A 22,078-nucleotide genomic window follows, 5' to 3' on the forward strand; every position below is an offset into this window, starting at 1 on the left:
GATCAGTTATGTCCATCTCAGGTTAAGAGATAATCGTGGTTTATATTCTTTTTAAATCCTCACATTTGTTGATTCATATTATAAACAAATATGGCGAGACTAACACGGCGAATTACATACCAAAAAAAAAAAAAATGAGTTCTAACATGAAGAAATTGGACATGAATTTGGTTTGCTTATAACAAAACATTGAATGTTTTTTGAATACGGGGATATAAATTTTTGATTGTCTTAAAATTTAATAAATTAAAAAGTTTTAATCCTTAAATAAAAAATATTTACAATAATTTACTTTTGTAACTAACTAAGATCTTGTGTAAATAGGTAAAGGTTACATGACAAGAGATCGTACAACGTCATCATGTTAGATTTAATGACGTCACAACATCTCCCTTGGATGATGTCATGTAACCAACAGAACCGATAAAAAAGTATTTTAATTTTTAAAATCTTACAATAAAATGTACATCTACACTAGAAAATTAGCCGCGAACAGACACCAAACATTAGCACGTGATCTTCTTGGCAAGAAGCTGCACTTACTAAAAATGAGAAGCATCCATTTCTAATTTTCAATGAACAATGAACATATTTACAAGTGGATCAAATGATTTTTTGATTATACAACATATTTTGAATGCGCATGCGCACATTGTTTTTAATTTTGCTTTGGATTAGCTTACGAGAGCACGAGACGATATGTTGGACGGTGGTTGCTTTTTTTTTTTTAAATAGTATACTTTGCTTAGTTTAAGTCTCACGTAGCTTTTGGTCGAAATGCAAACGGATCATCTGGATTCGCTGCAGCTTGGGTTGCATTTAAACATCTGTAAACATACGCACTGATTGATAAGTCGTCATCAGTTCGACCACATGTGAAATTTTCTGGGCAGGAACAACGTCTGTAAAGAAGAAATTAAATTGATTTATTATAAAATACTAAGAAATGCAAGTGCAAGGCACTACTCCAAGCCTACGCCACTGGCCCTCTCGCCAACCGACTACCATTTTTTCAAGTACTGTGATTACTTTGTCACCGATAAAACCTTCGGCAATCAAGACCAGGTACAAACGGCCTTCGTCGACTTTATTGGATCACGTGCACCCAATTTTCATGCCGACAGAATTAATCGATTTGCGTAACGTTGGCAAAAGAGCATTGATTCAAATGACCCTTATTTCGATTAACCCTTATTTCGATTAAATGACCTAAAAAGTAAATAATAAAATTACCAAAATATACTTACGAATTCGTCATAAAATAGTCAATAGTTTTTGTAATCGAAGTATATACGGCCCATCCGCAAGGTGTTTGATTTTTACAAATCCGTTTCTGTTCACCAAGATCCGAATTCTTTTCAGCGATTGCTCTCTGTAAACAAAAAAAATTAAAAACTTATTAAATAATATACATCTGCGTAATGCGTAGATAAAGTTTTTTTTGGGGTCATTTAATTCTATTGATTGATTTATTATATTTTTATCATAAAAACATAAAAAAGGCGGGAAAAAAACCAAATAGTTGAGTGACGCACATGAGATCACATGACCTAATGACGTTAATTCTATTTCAAATATAAAATAAAATGCGTTTGAGTTTTTTTTTTTTTAAATTCAGTTGAATAACCCACAAAGGTTTCTTTCCATAATGGATACAAAATGAATAAATTAATAATTAATAATAGTAATAAATAAATTGTTAATTAATGTTTACAAAACAATTTAATAATTTTCTTGTCAACAAATAAATAATTTATATAAAATAGTTGGTAAAATATATTTAAAAAAAAGTCTGTTTTGTAAAGTTACACCACGTGTTTAAGAAAAAAAAAAATTGTAAACTACGACTAGAGAAGAGGATTACGATAACAAGCGTCATCTTGAGCGTCTGGTCTGTTAGCTGAAGCTAAATGTTGATGTGATTAATTATAATGACTTAGCAATGCTGTTTGTCCGTCAGTCTGTCTGACTGTGCGGTGTCCATGCCATGCTGCTGCAAGTCATGCTTGATCGGCCCAGACAAAATAATACATAAATAATGACATCACACCATCTAAAGATGTTTTGTTGTTTGTCTATTTACACGTTAACGTTTAAGATTGAAATCTGTTTAAGTTGCATAAGCCATACTTGTAACAAATTTGGGCGATTAGTTCTCTCTAATAATTTGTTTATGAATAATAATAGTAAAACAAAAGAGGGGTACCGCAAGTGGGTCCCCAGCATCTAGACCAAGAGTCGCTATTAAAGTCGGATGAAGCTAAAGGATTCTATCGAGGCAAGACGCCAGACAGACTGCCCACAGCTTCTTCGTCGAGATTTCTCCCAGGATAGATGGATTCAAGGTTTTGGACCCGAACATTCTGAATCTAACGCCCTGCAGATTTCTGGACGTCAGGCAGAATGCCCACAGCTGCTCCATCGGGATTTCTGCCAGGATAGATGGATCCAAGGTTTCGCAACCGAACATTCTGAATCTAACGCCCTGCAGATTTCTGCAGGTGCAAATAACATGTATAGAGGTTTCGTCGTACTCAATATAGGCTCTACAAGTGGGATAATTAGAGAAGCCCATGTAATGAAGGTGATAGTTCAATCGACGTGTCCTGTAAGGAGTCCCACCATCCTTCTCAACTATGCTCTAGTAAGTTGCAGACGAGCACAGTCGAATGGCCTAGTTGTGGTTATACACAGTTTGGCCTGTCGCATGGCCTGGGCAAAGCCTCATTCATCAAGATTGGCTTGTCGTAGCCATTCTTTGATTCGGCAAATTACAGAGCATTTGGCTATGGGAATGATAGGCTCAGGTGAAAGGGGCGTTTGAGACGAACCCTCTCTTGCAAACGAGTCTGCTGTTTCATTTCCTTTAACGCCAAAGTGATCTCGAACCCAGATAAGCCCAACTTTGTTGTTTTGTTTGTGATTACTATTTATATTTTCCTACTGAAAAGCACAGTCGAATGACCTGGCTGTGGTTATACACAGTTTAGCCTGTCCCATGGCCTGGACAAAGCCTCTTTCATCAAGATTGGCTTGTCGTAGCCATTCTTTGATTCGATGAATTACAGAGCATCTGGCTATGGGAATGACAGACTCAGGTGAAAGGAGAGTTTGAGACGAACCCTTTCGTGCCAACGAGTCTGCTGTTTCATTCCCTTTAACGCCAGAGTGACCCGGAACCCAGACTTTGTTGTTACTATTTATATTTTAGTACTAAAGATATTCGAAATTTACAAACTTTTAAAATTGTTTATTTTTGCGCTAAATTAGTAGAAGCAAAAAGTTTCAATTTTTGAATGAATTTCGTACGATCTCGATTCTAAGAGATGAAGATAATTAAGCACCAATTAATAGAAATAATGGTCTCATGATGATGAGTTTGAATTTGTTAGCGTGTAAGCGTATAAAGGTTTTTTTTTTTGTATCTAAATACGCATAACGTGTGTGTACGTGTGTAACGCAGTGTGTGTCATGTCTAACATGATGCGTTGACGTATTTGTCGTATCTAATTTTAGTGGACATAAAGAATGATGTAAAACTTTTTTCTTTTTGTCTTTGAGTAAGAAACGTAAGTGTAAGTAGACAAAGAGGATGCTATTCTAATTCCGTGTTATAAGATTATCCTTTTCTATTTACATGCACACTAAAATAGCAAAAATAACAAACTAAATTATTGCAGACCTCTCTAGACATAACATAATTGATATTTGCAATCTTTTTTTACATTTTGTTTCTATTTCTTTTGACATGATTTTAATGTCATCTTAAAGACTTGATGACTCAACAACCAACAAAAAAAATTTTGTTAGATGATCAAAGAAAGTTTTGTAAATTTAAACGGGATCTTTTTTTTGTACCTCTGTCTATAACAACATGGAAGAAATAACTCAAACTAATGGATCTCAGTTCTTAGAATCTAAATAATTGGAATTACATTAAATCTCTGTTTCACCTGCGTAATTGAATACATCTTTTTAAGAATAAGACAATCTTTAGTTAAAAATCAAAACTGCATTCTTTGATATGATACAAAATAGGAGGTAAAAATTATTAAACAAATTTTTGAAGCTAGGACTTTTAATAACAAATTTGATAAATTTTCCCATTTTTTGAAATCAACTATTCTCATTAGTAAAATAGTTAGAAAGCTACGCTTTTCCTGCAATGTCAAAGATCGTAGGTTGAAAAGATTACAATGTCAAAGGTCCCAGTATCATCAAGAAACAAGATATTTTTGTTTAGTATCAATTTTGGGTAATTCTGGAATTTGGAAGTTATCATTCCAACACACATTTTTCATAGTAAATCTTTTTTCTCATACCCGACATTTTTAATTGGCTGATAGAAGTTTTCACCGAATAACGAACTCGGAAATTGTATGTGTCGCCATATTTATGTTACACGATTACATTTTCTAAATAGAGTTTCGATTGGGCGAGATCACGGATAGGCAGTGATGTTTACGAAAAAATATTTCAAACAAAAGTTGTTTATTTTTTTTATAAGGAACATTTTTTAAACTTTTGTGCTATCTCTAACGGTTTACGAGATGGGTCCTACGGATTCAAGACCCAATTGACCTACGTTGCTCATTTAAGAAGAATTCTGCCTTAATTTCTACGTCCTATACTATAAAAACAGCATACTATAAGGCATACTATAAAAATTTCAGCTTGATATCTCATTTCGTTTTTGAGTTATCATGTCCACAGACAGACGGACAACCGGAAATGGACTAATTAGGTGATTTTATGAACGCCTATACCAAAAATTTGTTAGTAGCATCAATATTTTTAGGCGTTACAAAGGGACTAAACTTAGTATACCTTGATATGAACAATTTAAATTTGAGTCTAGATTTTAAGAACTTGAATTGAATTTAAAATTTTTCTGCAAGAATTTTTAAATATTACTAATTTTGGAACTTCAATAATTTCAAATCAAGTGCGTACATAGAGGTAAGAATGAGTGCATCTCTGCAGCAAATATTTAATATTTTTTTCAATGAATTCCTGGAGGCCTGTTAATAACGGAATAGTTATTTTTTTTACTACTCTACTAGCAAGCAATAAGCGGCAACTTAAACATGTGAAGTGAAATAGATAAGACGGCAGACTAGTGAATATACCTACAAGCTACAGATTACAGATTACAGGCTTACAGGTATTCAACTTGTAAAATATATTAACGATTGCATCATTTTAAAATGACGATGATAATCATTGGGGTTCGGGAGGTGTGACTGTGAGAGACGATCGTTATAAATAACTTAAATGATTCATTCATTGTTTAAATTCAAATACCGCTCAATTTTTTAACAATTGATCAAAATTTCATTATTTAAATTTAAAAACGCTTCAAATTTTAACAATTACAAATTTAAATTTCGTTATTTACTCAAATCGTTTGAAATTTTAACAATAAAGAAATTCAAATTTCTTTATTTACTCAAATTAATGTTTAACAAATAAAAAATTCAAATTTTATTTTTTATTCAAATCGTTTTAAATTTTAACAATTAAGAAATTCAAATTTCTTTATTTTACTCAAATCGTTTAATTTTTAACAAATAAAAAATTCAAATTTTATTTGTTAATCAAATCGTTTTAAATTTTAACAATTAACAAATCGAAATATCGTTTTTTTTTTTTACTCAAATCGGTTAAATTTTAACAATTAACAAATTCAAATTTCTTTATTTACTCAAATCGTTTTAAATTTGAATAATTAAACGATTCAAATTTTATAATTTACGATTATTTGACTCGAAAGTTTATAAAAAATAAAAAAATTTAATTTACCTTTAAAACTAAACTTTTACAACTGCTTAAAACAATTAACGAAATAAACACTGTCACAAAAATTAATGTTTTTTGAATTTGTCGTGCCATTTTAAATAAACGATGGTTCTTTTTTACAATTCACTTGTTTAAAAAACTGTATGTGTCTAAGTTTTCACTGAAGAGTTAACGATTTTACGTTTGATTTTGATTTTGTTTTTAGAACAATAAATAAGAGTTCTCTCTAAGAACGTTTTTAAGATCAGGACAATAAATGATATTGTGGGATGTTTGACTTCGAAATATATAGGCATCTTATACTCAACTCTCTGGTGAGTTGAATGTGAACAGGGAGGGGGGTACTTCCCCATAAAGTACACACGCGCGCATACAAATGCATATTATTTATTTTATTCAGAGAGTTTGATCAGCGATCGGTTTTTTTTTTTTTACATTTATTAATTTTAATAATAATTATTTTTTTAGGGTCGATTTGAAAGTAATTTTAATTTTTTGTTTCTTTCAAAGAAATTTAAATATTATTTTTTTTGTTGTAACGTACAATAATTGTTACGTCATTCTATTTAAGTATTATTATTTGTTTATTAATAATAATAAAACGATGATTTTAAAATTGAATCCTTAAATGTGCCCCAGTAATAATTATTTCTAATTATTAGTTCCGAGTCAGCAGCCAATCTTTTTAAATAACAAAATAATAAAAAATTTTATTTATGTGTTTTTCATTTTAATAATTTTAATAAATTTATTTTTCATTTTTTATTAAAAGAAAATTTATTACTATGATTTATTACAATTTTTTTTATTTTAGTTTTTATTTTTGTACTTCCGATTAAAATATCGATTTGTTCATGAATTTATTATTTCTTATTAGTTATTTCCTGTATATTTTTTTTGAAATTTATTTTTTGATTAATTAAATAATTAATATATTTTCCTATCTGAATTTAATGGAAAAATTTTAGTACTTCAGTTGAGCATTATTTTTAAGATTCCGATTCCCCGAAATAATCGATATAATTTTTAATCGCTCGATTAAATATAAAAACTTGAATATTTTATTTAATATGACGCATCACGATCAAAATTTTACCCAACCTTAATGCATATTTTAAGAGATATTAAATATCGAATTTATTGATATTTTATCGCAGTTTAACTGGAAAAATGCCAAAAAAACTCTGTAGCACGATTTTTAAGAAAGGACTAAAGCACTTTTATTGATCAATTGAGGGGTGAATCATATAGAATTTGATAAAAGAATAGGAAAGATAAGGGCAGAAAAAAACTTGCTAGAGTAACAATATAAGATTTAAGATAAGATTTTGGAAGTTCAAAGAATAATTTTAAAAATAAATAAAATTTCCAATCTGCCGTAGCGTGGTTAATTTTTTATTTAAAAAGATAAATAAAAATATGAATTAAAATTAATTTATAATTTAAAACTAAAATTAAAAAATGTAAACAAATAAAGTAACTTGTTAAGTTGTAAACAACATAAAAGTAAGAATAATGAATAAGAAATAATAATAAAAAAATAAAAATAAATAAAACAATAATAATAATAAATGATTAGTTTTAATAATAATAAAATAATATTTTTTACGTATTTATTATGTTAATGATGTTATGAGCTGAGCTATACTGTACTGTACTGTACTGTACTGTATTCAATAGACAAGACGAAAGTTTCAAATATTTACGGTAAAGTTTTTCCAATCGATTTTCTCGTACGCCGCTGAATAATTTATGATATTGTGGAGCGAGAATTTTTTATTCAACTGTATCAAAAATTGCTTACACCTTCTAATTTCGGATAATTTTAAGTTGAATGTTTAAACATTTTTTGTAAAACAAGTTTTCGAAAAAAAGAGAGATGTCGTAGGACACCCGGTAGGAACTATGTTCCTATCGTATCTTCGTATATTATTAATGTAGCGATTACTTTGTTACTCAGATTTGCTTTGATTCTTTTGCTGGTTTGAATGATTGATTATGCACATGTTCAATTTAGTAAGATTATTTTGTGCCTTCACGTGAAATATAAATTTTCACATAGGAATTTGACATTTTCGCCTTGTTTACATATTTTGTATTGTGCGTATTACGTATTTTTTTTAATAAATTCTTATCAATATCAAGTAATAATAATAACAATACAATAATAAATTGTAGTATTTGCCAAATAAAATTTATAAAGGTAGCCTTGACTTGCTTGTATATCACTATCAACATTTACTTGTAAGTTGAGGCCCACTATAACAACTATAAGTACTTACTCTCTGCATTATAATTATTATTAAAATTCATTCATAAATAAATAAATAATAATTATTTTATCATTTATAAAAATTGATTATAAGTATTGTATAAATAATTTTATCAACTTAAATTATATGAAAATATTAAATAAATATTTTAATTATTAATAAATCTATTAAGCTTCGTTTATTTTTTTTCTCTTAATTCAAATTATTATTCTAAACTGATAAAAATTGTTTTTGTAAAACCGTAAAGTTTGTATACTAGTTACAAAACTTTATAAACTAATTAATATAAGCGGGGAGTCTGTGACAGTAAAATTGCACTTACACAGATTCCGAAATTAATTTGTAAGAGACCCTTTTATTGCAAATTTTCTGTATTTTCAGAAAAATTTGATGTGACAAATCTTATCGTTGCAGAAAGATCTATTACACTTATTTTTAATAAATAAAGCCTAAACTTCTTTTTAAAATTTGTTGGTTTTGAGTTCTACTTTTGAAAATATCTCGATGTGACAGCTCAAAAACTTGAGCAAAAAAACTGTTACACCAGTAAAAAATTAAAAAATCCTGGCAAAATATATTTACCGGAAGCCATGGTGTGGAATTCCGTACGATTCGAGCAAGTTTTGTTAAAATAAGTTTTTCATATCGTATTTTTAATAAATTTAATAATTAATATTTTTTTTTTTTTTTTTAAATAATTTAAATAATTTATTTATGTTAAAATTTTCAAAATTAAATGTAAATTATACATTTGTCTGTAAATTTTAATAAATTAACTTATTAAAATTAATTTTTATATAACTTTTATATAGTTTTAATAACTGTCTGTGTTCTAGAAACACGTTGACTTATTAATCTATTATTTATTAATTTTCGTTCAAGAACCTAAGAACCTATAAATGAACCTAAAAAAACAATAAGCAACAGACGAATCAACGTGCCTTTTTATGTAAAAACTAAACTGTAAAATATTAATTTTAATAAATTAAATCAGTTTTTTTGAATTATTTTATCATTTTTTGAACTAATTTTACAATTAAAATGAAATAAATATTTTATTTATGTGTCTGAGTGTCTGATTCAGGTGTTTGTTTTGTTCTTTTTAAAATAGTCTGGCCTGGATCTAAAAGTGGCAGGTCAATGAATTAAGTCAATATCAATTCATGAATATATTTCATAACACAAATTAATTAGCAATAACTGATGAATCAAATATTCTGATCGCGTCAGCACTCGTATCAATCGTTCGTGATGAGAGATTTACTCACGAGTTCTGCACATGCGTCAGATATTTCGCGCTTTAAATATGCTTTAACTTTGTAAATCATAACCTCTGCAATAATCCAATTCATTTTAACTAATTTCACCATATTTCTATAACAAGTTTTTTTTAATTTACTGAGTACGATTTATATTTAACTAACGAAAGTACACGAACAGGCCCGTAAATTTCCGAAGTTAAGTTCTTTTTTTTGCTTACACATTTACTTTCGTGATGAGAGAAATTGTTACAATTTCTGAAAGACTTTAAAAAAATATTTTTAAAAACTGTAGACTGGTTGAAAAAATCTTAAAAATTCATGATTTAAAAATAGATAAAAGTATTTGAAATATTAATGTTTTTTATGTTTTAAATAGAGCTTGAACAAAATGTTCATAACGCGAGTGCTGACGGGTTTAAAAAAAATTAATAAAATTAACTGTATTATGTATTTATTTAACCTACAATTAGTTTAAAGCCTTTCGCACTCATTATTATTTCTTATAACTTCAAATGTGTAATTTTTTAAAATTATTTTTTATATAATAGTAAATTTGAATAATTATTAATAGCCGTTGCACCCACACACCCTTTTACTACCTTTCAACCCTTCCCCTTAACGAGAAATATTAATTAATAATAATCAAAAAGATTATCTAAAGAAGTTTTACTTCAAAACAAAAAAATTATTTCTGATTGAATTGTTTTCTTAGAGCCTGAAGAAGAATTACATAATTTCGAAATATTGCGATTTTCCCAATTTTCTACTTTGTCCAATTTATTTGTAATATATTATTTATAAAATAAATAAAAAATCGGTGTAAAATAAATATAATGTGACAAGTAATTCAACTAAAAAGTGAATAATAATAATAATAATAAGATAGAAATATGAATTTATTAATATATAATTTTTAATAATAAATTCATAACTTCTTTATACTATCAATAATTTTATTTAAATTAAAAACTATTTACTACATCATATTTAATATATTTATGACGTATTTTATTATTTATTATTTTATTTATTTTTGAACCGTATCCAACTTCACACAATTCAATTCTTATTAAATATTAATAATTTTATTATTGATAATAAATAAAATATAATTTGATGATAACATTTTAAGAAATTATAGAAAACTTCTTTATCAACAAAAAAAAAAGGAAAATTGTTTTTCTTTATGTGATCACTTAATTATTTCGAAATTTATTATTTTCATCCCGAAAAAATTCTCTTCTAATAAACCACCAATGTGGGACGCTACTCTAGCAAGTTATTTTCTGTCCTACTCTTATCTTCTTTATTCCTTAATCAAATTGCTTAGAAGATATTCTTTTTATTTTCTATAAGAAAAAAAAGATCTATCCATTTAGTGATTCCATTTTCTGTTTTATAAAATTGGCTAAATTTTTAACAAAAATTGATTGAATGACAGATGTAAAACGATGACGCTGAGAACTTTGTACCAAGTATTTTTAGATTCACTTTCAATTAATTATTTCATGACGTAAATATTCGGCCTTTTAAAAATTATTTCATTTCAATAGAGAATTTTTTTTTTTAAACAGATAATTTGAATGTAAAGGCTGTATCACATCTATAAAATATTTTATAAGGGCTATGTAACAGATATGGATTCAAATATTCAGTATAGGTCGATATAAAAAAATAGGCCTTATCGTTGAGGTCATTTTGGAATCAACTTCGGTTTTTAAAATAAGAAACTTATTTTTTATTACCCCGACTACAATGTGTTTGACCGCTGTGTGTGTGTAACTGTCTGCATTTCTGTAGCATCGTAAGACCAAACAGATGAACCGATTTTGATTCGTTTGAAAGATAATTTAATTGAAAGTGTTCTTCATTCAGTACCCAAAAAAACTAAAAAATTGGCGATGATTAGTTTGGAAAAGGCTATAAAGGCGAGTTTACGGTTCCGGTAACTTTATTTTATTAGAGAAAGACAAGATTTACGTTTAGATAATAGCTATATGTGTTGTTAAATGTGTAGCATCACCTTTATAAAATAAACATTTGTATGAGTCATTCTGTTTAGCTGTTTGTATAGTTTTTGTAAGGTTTTTAGATTATTTTAATTAGGGGCAAAATCATTAACAACAGAAAAAAAAATTAGTACAAATTTTATATTTAAATGAACAAGAAAAAAAAAAGAAATTATAGATTTCTAAGAAAGTTTTGATAGAAACTAAAATATAAAATATTCCATGACGATTCGTGCCTTTTTTTTTGATATAATAATGAATTTTTTTTGTGTGTGTAATAAAATTAGGATTTCCCAACTAACAACAGCTGTAATTACAGATATTTATTAATTATTTAAAGTTTGACTAATTTAAACTAATTTTTAAGTATTTGTTAAAAATTGTATTCATCAATTTTGATATTTTATAATAAATTTTGTAGATTAAATATTATTACATCTTTGTTAAAAATTTGTGGAAAATTCTAGAAGTTATATAGATATTTTGAAATGCTCACCGAAAAGTCGATAAAGTCTTTCTTTACTAGCTGTCACCAAATTTTGTCCTAAACGAAAAGAGTCAGATCATACTTTTACACATATTCATCTTTCATATTATTTCTTTAGCTTGTTTTATCCCTAGGGGATTTTTGGGATCGCCAAACACGAATATCGACGGTTCAGTGACTCTAAAAACCCTCGAGTAACCAATTTGGACTGATTATATGACGAATTTCTCGAAAACTCCAGGAGACGACGGTGATACCGTTGCACCAGGTACCTCTGAGACCAATTTTGTCTCATTATTCGTGTTTAGCGACTCCAAAAACTCCTAAAATGCATATTAATTATGCTAATTGCATATTTTAAATTTCTTATAAATCAGACTAGGTCACAAAATTTCCTAATGCTCTCTCTATGAATTCAATGTCGAAAACCGCATTCAAATCCGACTTGCTTCTCTAATTTTTCGTACTTTGATCATTTTTTGTGCTTCGTTTCTTCGTTCAAATATGATTAACTATGTTCGAGTTAATTTGTTGCAACTTTAAACCTGGTGTACACTAAGCAGGCTGCCTATACCATAAATTAACATAGTTTATATCGTGTGAACATTCCTTTATAACTACTCTCATACATTTAATAGTAATATAAGAATATACTTGTGAAGTATTAACTGTGCTCGAGATATCTTGTAACAACGCCCTATACCTGGCATACACTAAGCAGCTGCTCTATAACATAAATAACTAAATACTTCGTGTGAACATTCCTTTAGAACAGTTCTCATAACACGACTAAGATTGATATTGAAAGAAAAAAAATTTATTGCGCTTCGCTTAGCTGAATTACATTTATAATCGGTGCGGCGATTTAAAATAGTTTTAATCTAAAATAATCATTAAAAACAAATCCATGTAGAGTGCTTTGATATCGCTTCATGCTACGCTCCAGACTGCTTTAATCAAATACAAAATTAATTTAAAAAATATGTTTTTAAATTGATACGTTTCGATTTAAGGTATAATAATATTTATGTTATGCTTGTAACCATATCATGAGATTTTAAATAAATAATACTAGCTCGACCCGTGAAGAGTTCCGAACTCGTAGTTACTGTAACTCGAGGTTACTTTGTTCTCGTGGCTAAAAACAACAACCAACAGAACTTGTATTAAAAATAGTTATTATATTTGTAGAGTATTAGGAGAGCATCTGTAAAAACTAACATGTTTGCCTCATAAAATTATTAATAAATTTATGATATTTTTTCGCTCCAATTATTTTTCTAGCGTATTTTTTCCTAAGCGGTACATTTTTAGGCAGTGAGTATATTTTTCTTCAAACCTAGGCATAATAAACTTGAAAATGAAAGGTGAATCATGGAATTTAATAAAGGAATAAGGAAGGTAAGAATAGGACAGAAAAAAACTTGCTAGAGTAATAATATACTCGTATAAGATTGAAATTCTGTATAAAAATAAACATAATAAATAATTAAATTGGTGTAAAGATAAAAACTCACGTTTTTTTACCCTTGATTAAATAAGAATAAGATATAATATTACTAAATTAAACAATGAACACATATAATAATATAATAATTAAATAATATTATATTTATTAAATAAATAAATAAATAAACTATATTGAATTATAAAATATTTAAACTGGATTTAATTAGAATTAAATTTATATTGAATTTTAAATTATATATTAATCATCATTTATTTTGTAATTAACTTATTAATCTTTTTTATTTATTTAATTTTTTATTATCAATCAATCAGATTATTGATTTAAATAATTTTCATTCAATTTGTTGCATCGTCAATTCGATTATTTATTTTTAATTTTATAAAAAAACAATAACAAAAAAATGTCACTGATAAAAATAGCATTATTTTAGAATTTTTAATTAAATTATATGAATCACAGAGTGTTCATAGACTGTAAAGAAACTGGTATTATTAAAAAGACAGTTGAAGAAAAAACATTTTAATTATTTTTATTTAAAAATTCTAAAATTATTAAAAATAAATGCCCAAAATACCCAAATATTATGCTATGAATAGAGCCACAGATTTAACATCGTAACCTACGATACTATAACTTTTTTCAATCGAAAAAACGACATCTATGTAATAATAATAAAAGCTGTGCAAATAACTATTAACTTAAGTGGTTCTGATCATTGGTTACTTCTGATTACTGTTCATAGATGGCATTCTTTTTTTTTATTACTAAGCATAATTTTTTTATACACGCATTACTTATTTTAATTTATATATTAAGAAATTTTAATTTTCATACTATAATTAATTAAATAAATTTAAAAAAAAGACACAGCATATTTAAGTTTCACTTTCGCCGACACTCCTCAAAACGGACTGTCTTTTTTTGAAAATTCTGGTATAGAATCCTAATTTCAGCAGGTTGACTCATGTCTGCAATTATAGTTAAGCTTTTAAGCTTAGTGGAACTTATTTGTTTATGAATTTACAATTAATTTGTTAATCCATAATTGTCAATTAACTGAGATTAAATTTTTAATAAATAACAAGTTCATAATAAATAATCATTAAAATTATTATAAATTTTTTTTTTAATAAAAAAAAAAGAATTGAAAAGAAAGTTACTTAAATGAAAATTTAAAGAAATAATAATTTAAATATCATTAAGAACTTATTTGAATGGAAATGAAATAAAACGCAATAGGTAAGTAAATAAAGTAAGTAAAGTAATAAGTAATTGATAAAATAAAAATGACTTAAGTTAAGTTAAGTTACTACTGCTTTAAGTACTGGTATAGTTTTTATAGTTTTATTTATTAGATCTTTAAAACTTTCTCAATAACGTGGGAATCATCTCATCTTCATAACTTTTGAATTAATAATAATAATAATATTATTATTATTATTATTATTAATAAATAAAGTAGATATAACTTGTTTATTTGTATGCTTACTTACTTTAAGTAACATTACAAGCACTTACTAAAGACTAAAATATTAATAAGCGGAGAGTCTGTGACAGTAAAACTGCACTTCACATGGATTTCGAAGTTTCGTATATGAATCAATATTATTTAACGATATATACAACATGGACTAGGTGTGTCAAGGTGTATCCTGGCAAAAGTATTTTGCACTTTCAAGGAAATTTTATTTATTTTAGGAGACCGTTTTATTGCAAATTTTATTTATTTTCAAGAAAATTTGGTTTAACAGCTCAAAACTTGACCAAAACATCAATATCATACAATATTTCTACTAAGATAAACCTTGGCACACCTAGTCGATATTGTACCAATCGTTAAATAGTATTGATTCATATGCGAAATTTCGAAATCCGGCGTAAGCACAGTTTTACTGTCACGGGCTCCAGGACTATGTAAGTACTGAGTCAACATTTAAGTATGTATTATAGATCTTACATTTATTTAACAATTCATTAAAATCGATCAAGTGTGCGTATGTAAATGAGACTGTTAAAGAGAGACATTAGATATAAGTCATATATATTTATATATCAAGACTCTCTTTTGGATGGTCTCATTTCGATATAAATTAGCTATAATGATAATATATAATATGTTAACTATCTAATTGATTCAAGATTCCATTTAATTTAGCAAAGATTCAAACCAAATTTAACCAGCTTTTCCCTGTTGAATGTGTAATGAATCATCATTAGATAGCTTTTTAACAATAAAATCATTATTTTATTAAACCTACAAAAGGCATAAATCTAACACAAATCATTTATTTTTTTACTGTATGTTAATTAATTCTAATATTAGTTTAAAAAAGACATACTTCTGGTTAAGTAGTTGACCCAATATGTTCGTACATTATGTACATTTAGTTTGATCAGGATATTTATTATGACATAACATAACATTTCAAATTATCTCTATTATCTTTAACTTCTGATAACTCACTTTTATAACTCATTTTTTTTAAATGAAAATTTTGACAAAAAATTGGCAAATTATAAAAATATTTTTGCATATTCTCAAAATTCATGGCAAGCTGAATCGATTGAAAAAATTTAGGTGAAAATGGTCGGTTTTAGGTGTTGTTTTTTTTTTTTTTGCAACTTTCTATTTGCCTTTACCTCTCAACCAACGATTACGTGCATTAAGGAACATAGTTCCAATAATTGCCAGTTATGGCATCCTTATTGATTATTATTACATCTGCACATAATATAAATTCATCATCAATTAATTTCATATTTAAATTTATTGATTTGATTTGAATATCAAATCTAGACTGAATTTATTTATTTCCGTTGCATTTATTTACAAAGTTTTTAAAGTTTCCTTGTGTGTCCATTTAAAAATACCAATTTATGTTGATTAATTGTATTTTGATTTTACAATTTTTTTTATTATTTATACATTACAAGATTGATACAGAATGGAAAATTTTGAATAATCTCTTTTTAGAATTTCATTTGAGTTCATTTTAAATAAATAATATTTATACATTCATCTGATTTCCGCAGGAAGTCAAGTGCGTAATGTATATAATGTCTCTTAAGGTATTTCTAACAACATGCAAAAAATAGTTTTTCACGAAAAATTACGAATATATTAAAAACTAGAAAGTTGACACAATTTTTGAATTTTTTTTGGAACTTGGTATTTGACGCTGTATTTATTTGAGTAGAATAGATATTCGACTTTCTTTTTATTCTTCCTCGAAACAGCAATCCAACGAGATACTATTTATCAAAGATAAATGGCACAAATGGCAAAGCTAGAAGGGTTCTAAGATTTTTAAACTTTGATTTTTATTAAAACAAATGGACAAGGCGAAATTATAAGAATATATTTTTTTATCTTTAATAACCAACCTTAAAAACCATTAAATAATATCTTGGGCCATTATTATTTAATAACCTCCCCCTCCCACCTTGCGTCTTCAAAAATATACGCCACTGTACATAGAATGTAATTTTATAATGATAAAAGAATAATTTTTTTTGTTATTAGTAGACATATTGTCTAGTAAAATAAAAAAAAAAAGTGACTCTTCTTTCCTGACTAAATACTGAATGAATAATAAGAATAAAAAAACCAATTGACTGAGTTAATTGTTGAAATACCCTGTATAGAATATGTTGAATTGTGAGTGCCTCAATTAGTTCGTTTTCGAAAATTTTCGAAAGTATTATATGGATTATTTTTTACACTTAAACTTTTGTTGTATACATTTAATCGGGGTTTACAAGATGAGACCTAAGAGATTGACCTATGTTGCTCATTTATGCGAACTCAATCTCACTTTTTACGTCTTGAGCACGCTAATTTTAACTTGTTATCTCTTTTCATTTTCGAGTTATGGTGTTGGCGAACAGACGGACACAAAAGCGGAATATACTTGAGACTAAAATTAATATACCTTGATATATATTGCGTATATACAGAGTATATAAATTTAAGAAAAAATCTGATTCAAATCGATGTCATCTTACTTAGTTACAATTAGATAACATAAAATTTACAATTATTAAATAATTTATGAATTATTAAAATTAATTAAAACCAGATCGGAGCGGTTTAATATATTTACATATGTATATGTATTTTTCTAGAAAATCGTTACCCATAATGAGGCGTTCTAATTCTAAACAACGTTCTAACTTTAAAGAAATCAGATTTTTTCGATTTTCGGATTTGGGCTTGTTTTGTCTGTTTTAAAATTTAAAACGTTAAAGAAATAGTAGAAAGCTTGCAAACATCGTAACGACATACAAATCGAAGACATCGAAACAATCTTGGTCGTTCAAAAGTCAGATAAAATTAGCCATAAAATGGAAATGGTGGAGGGAACGGGAAATGAAAAAAAAACTTCCAAACATTTTAAAAATAAATAAATTTTATTGAAATTAATTATTGATTATTAATACATTTATTGATTGATATTTGATCAAAGTATGGTTTCTCCAGAAGTGAATTACGTAGAAAATAAGATTTGTAAAAAATGATAAACAAAATAATTAAAATACTCAGCTGCAACAAATCAACAAATGATTGTAATCAAAAAGGAAATAAAAATATCCCAAAAGGTTAAGGTTAATAGGTTAATCAAACATTTAAATGGTTGACTGATTGACTGATTGACACACACACAAGTGTGACACACAAATAAAGACACACACACACCATTTAGGTATCCAATACATAGAGATATAATAGTGAAACTAATCGTCAAACCTAACTTATTAAAGTTGTCCATTTCAATGTGAGACAGTTAATTAATCATATTTAACAAAAAATTACATTCATACTAAAAATATTATTGTACAGGCTGTTTAATTTAACAAATGTTTGAAATTCGATAAATAAATTTAATCGAGAAGTATTCTTCAAACGAAAAATCATAGGCTCAAGTGAGGTTTTAAATTTGAGACAAAAAAAGTAGTTGAGAAAAGATCAGATTTTGAAATGTACATGATCATCGAGAATTAGTTCAAAAGATACCTATTATTTAGCTCTAGCCAATTCTCCGGCGGGCATTTTACGGCGTCTTTTTACACGTTGTTGTATCAATATCCCATTTTTCACAAAGATACTTCAATCAATCGCTTTTCCATTATTTCTTTACAGATCTTGCTTCGAATATCGGCTAGTTCAGTCGCTAATGATTCAAGATCATATCTAACATAATATTTTATCTGACAAATTAAGAAAGGAGATAATTTATGTAGCCACACAGCGAAGAACCACACAGGTCAAGTCAACCCTGCCAGTAGAAAAGACGTGCCATTTTTATTACCTATGAATTTATTATTACAGTTTGATTAAGACTATTATTTTTCTTTTTATTTATGAATTATGATATTATTATTCTTTGTGCGTAGCGCCCGGGGCATGATGCAACCCCTCACCCACCCCTTGTTATGTCAGTGCCTGCCGTGGCCCAGCTGAAAGGTATTTAATATTATTTTTAGTATAAATGTACCATATAAAAGGAAATAAAGTATACAGTATGGTAATGCAATGGTACACATATGTATAGATATTATTTTAAAGGAATAATTTGTGATGTGATCCAAGTCAAGTCACAAATAAATAATAATTATTATTAAAATATTGTTCCAATTAGTTTACTTTAAATAACTAAGTTGTGTTAGATAAGACTATTAGCAGCTACTCCATTAACGTTCCGTTAATCTGATTCAAAAATAAATGATTGTATTCATATATCAAAATATATATCAAAATTACCACTAACTAACTACTGATGAAGATCAAAATTAATTATAAAATTAAAACTCATGTATTATTTTTAAAATTGTAATCTAAAGTCAGCCATATTTATTAAGCCACGCCTCTATTGTCAATTATCAATAGAGGAGGCAAATTCAAATGTATTTATTAAAATTTTGTAAATTCTTGAAGCATTCAAATCGGGAACATCTACAGACTTTTATAAATAGTAGAAAAACTGCAAAATTTAAACCCAGAATTGATTTAGACTTAGTCCAACTTTACATAAAAAAAATGAAGCTTTTTATTTAAAATTTCTTTGGTGCTTGTATATCCTTAAAAAATTTTTCGATTTTGATTTTTGTGGTGAAAGCAAGGTAACTTTGTATCACACATAGCTAAACAAATGTATATGGGATATGCCAGTATGGTATTACATATAATATGGTTTGCATGTCCATGATGCACGTCTGATCATGTAATGTGATCACAATTTGTTGGTATCTATCTCTTGTTGCTATCATATGACTTAACTTAAGTCAACTTAACTTAACAGACAGATAGACTACACAACACTAAAGTCATTATTATATTACTTAGCCTGCTTACTTACTTACTTACTTACTTTGCTGTTTAGTTAGACTGTTAGACTGCTTGGCGTGGCTACAATCACGTATAACTTGTGGTATTTTATTTCATTCTTGTTTCTTTTTTAATTTAATATCAATTAATCTTTATATTCTGTTTGTATTTATGTACCATGTACTATGTAGTGTACTTACTTAACTTAGTTGTTAACCTGTTGAAACTAAACTGAAACTTAATCTACAGCGGTTTAAAAGAATGTACAGAATGTCGGTACAGTAGTGGACTTAAGACACTAAAATCAATAGTAATCCGAATGTCGCGTTCAAATCTGACCCGAAGAAATCTAAATTTCTTTTAAATAAACCTAATAAACCTGCTCATGTGGTTGTGATAATCACATCAGTATTGTATTATAATATTTATAAGTGGTAGTACTAATCAAAACAAGATTGTTTCATTTCTATGTTGCATTTCAAAACAATAATATTTGAAATTTGTTAAACAGTATATTACTTTTTTTTCATACAAACAACTCATGTGTTTGTGTCAACTTCACCAGTCAACCCCGTACGGTAACTGTAACACATTCGTGGCTCCATTCGCAATATTTGATCTCGCGACGAGGTTGAGACAACCTTATAGCGGTTGATATTAAGAATTTTTCTTTTCAGTGGACAGAAATCATGCGGGAACATAAAATGGTAGCAGACATATAGGGCAGACGCAGCTAGTGTTATTGTGATTATGATCAGCTACCTTGACACATTGAATCTTCAACAATATTATTGAATCCAGACATCCATTTTATTCCATTTATTTATTATATAATAATCATAATTAATAATTAGACAAATTTTGATGAAATAATTATGGTCTTTTTTGCTTGTTACTAGCTACACATGTTGCTAAGCAGGTATTTACTATCAAACTGTAGCTGTACACTTGTTTTATCAATGACTAAAGTAACATTAATTCTAAGTTGTACAACCTTGACTTCACCTGTGTGCTACCCATAAAAGCTAACATTATTAATCCTTATATAGCTCTCAGTTTGATAACAACAGCTTTAAAGCTCCTTTGGGTAACAAAATCTTTTTGAACCAAGTTATGACTCCGGAAAATTTTCTTTTAAAAATATTATGAAATTTATTATTTAATGAATGAAATATTAACGTAATCAAATTAAATTTTCATTGATAAATAGATAAACACGGTTTTTGATTTGTATTTATTGATTTATTGATGTGTAAATTAAGTAATAGTAAAATATTTTGCAAAATTAACACAAAATGAAAAATATTAATTGAATAAGCTAAAAATATATAAATTGCAAGTTATAGATTTTTACGGATACGGATTACTTACATGTTATAAAATGTATGTTATGCCATCGATTGATTAAATTCAATTAAAATTTTTATTGATAATGAAAAACTCGTGTAAGTCCGAGTTGGATGCATAGCTGCCAAGAAAACTTAAAAAAATGAGCGACAATATTCGGTTTTAGATTTGCTCATAACTTTTTTTTTATTTTTCGATTTTAAAAGTTATTATTTAGTGAAGTTATGAGCAATGGGTTTACAAATCTTCAGATGCGGGGCGAATACCATTTTCCAATAGCGCATCCAATTAATTTGTGAATTTGAAATGAGCAAAACCAACAAAAAATTGGTCTCGGAAGTCGAAGTAAATTATGTTATTTACGATAATGAATCGAGCATTGAGTTAAGAACTAGTCAGCCAGCCAACCAGGTGTTTATAAACATGTGACTGAGGTGAGATAACACGTTGTGTGTGTTCCAAACAGAATCATAAATTGAACGATAAATTACCATAAATTAACGGTCAAACGATCGCTTGACACCCAACATCCATGTTTTTATATTTTTTTTATTATTTTTGAAAATATTCAAATCAATAAATTGATTCTGAAATATAAATAATAGTCAAGTATGTATTGGCGTAACATAATGTGTGCGACTTTCGATGCATTGATTGCCAAAGTGTCTTCATTATTCAAAATAGCTTTGATCATGAAGCAAATTTATCACAGATTCTGTTTAGACAAAAAAAATTGCCTTACCGCGATTTCCAAACAGAAAACATACAAAAATTTTAATTCTTGACGCTTTTTCGATATTTTTAGACCATTTTTTTACACTTACGTCATACAAATTGCCTAGTTTACGATATTTTTAAAGCATTTTCTTACATTTACGTCATACAAATTGCCTAGTTAACTAGTGGACTAGTCACGTGATAGCCGAATCACATTATATGTTTTCATAAATCTACTTCGAAGGCTTGTTCAAAAACGCACGAAAAAATTTTGTGATATAGTTTACGATTGTGGTTTCGCCGGTACATACTAGACTAAAACAGGTCATTCATGATATCAATAAGTAACTACTTAAAAGTTTGTAAATAAGTTGTACGCTACGACCAA

The 22,078-nt window shown here is 27.5% G+C and overlaps 1 protein-coding gene across 1 annotated transcript; it reads right to left on the reverse strand.

The window, feature by feature from the left end:
• On the reverse strand, positions 1 to 6,050 carry LOC123296837. The gene is made up of 3 exons (XM_044878511.1): positions 5,803 to 6,050; positions 1,248 to 1,372; positions 1 to 902 (listed from the first exon to the last, which is right to left on the reverse strand). Exons 1-3 carry the CDS (start codon positions 5,890 to 5,892, stop codon positions 758 to 760), a joined length of 360 nt encoding a protein of 119 aa, XP_044734446.1. The 5' UTR covers positions 5,893 to 6,050; the 3' UTR covers positions 1 to 757.
• Between the last annotated feature and the right edge of the window lie 16,028 nt (positions 6,051 to 22,078).

Source organism: Chrysoperla carnea, chromosome 3 (genome assembly GCF_905475395.1).
Source record: "Chrysoperla carnea chromosome 3, inChrCarn1.1, whole genome shotgun sequence".
Lineage (NCBI taxonomy): Eukaryota > Metazoa > Arthropoda > Insecta > Neuroptera > Chrysopidae > Chrysoperla > Chrysoperla carnea.

Coding starts and splice junctions, on each gene's coding strand:
- LOC123296837 (XM_044878511.1), bottom strand. CDS start 5,892: ATGGCACGACAAATTCAAAAAACATTAATTTTTGTGACAGTGTTTATT. Junction 1,373..5,802: donor GTAAAAGTTTAGTTTTAAAG/GTAAATTAAATT, acceptor TTTTGTTTACAG/AGAGCAATCGCTGAAAAGAA. Junction 903..1,247: donor GACTATTTTATGACGAATTC/GTAAGTATATTT, acceptor TCTTCTTTACAG/ACGTTGTTCCTGCCCAGAAA.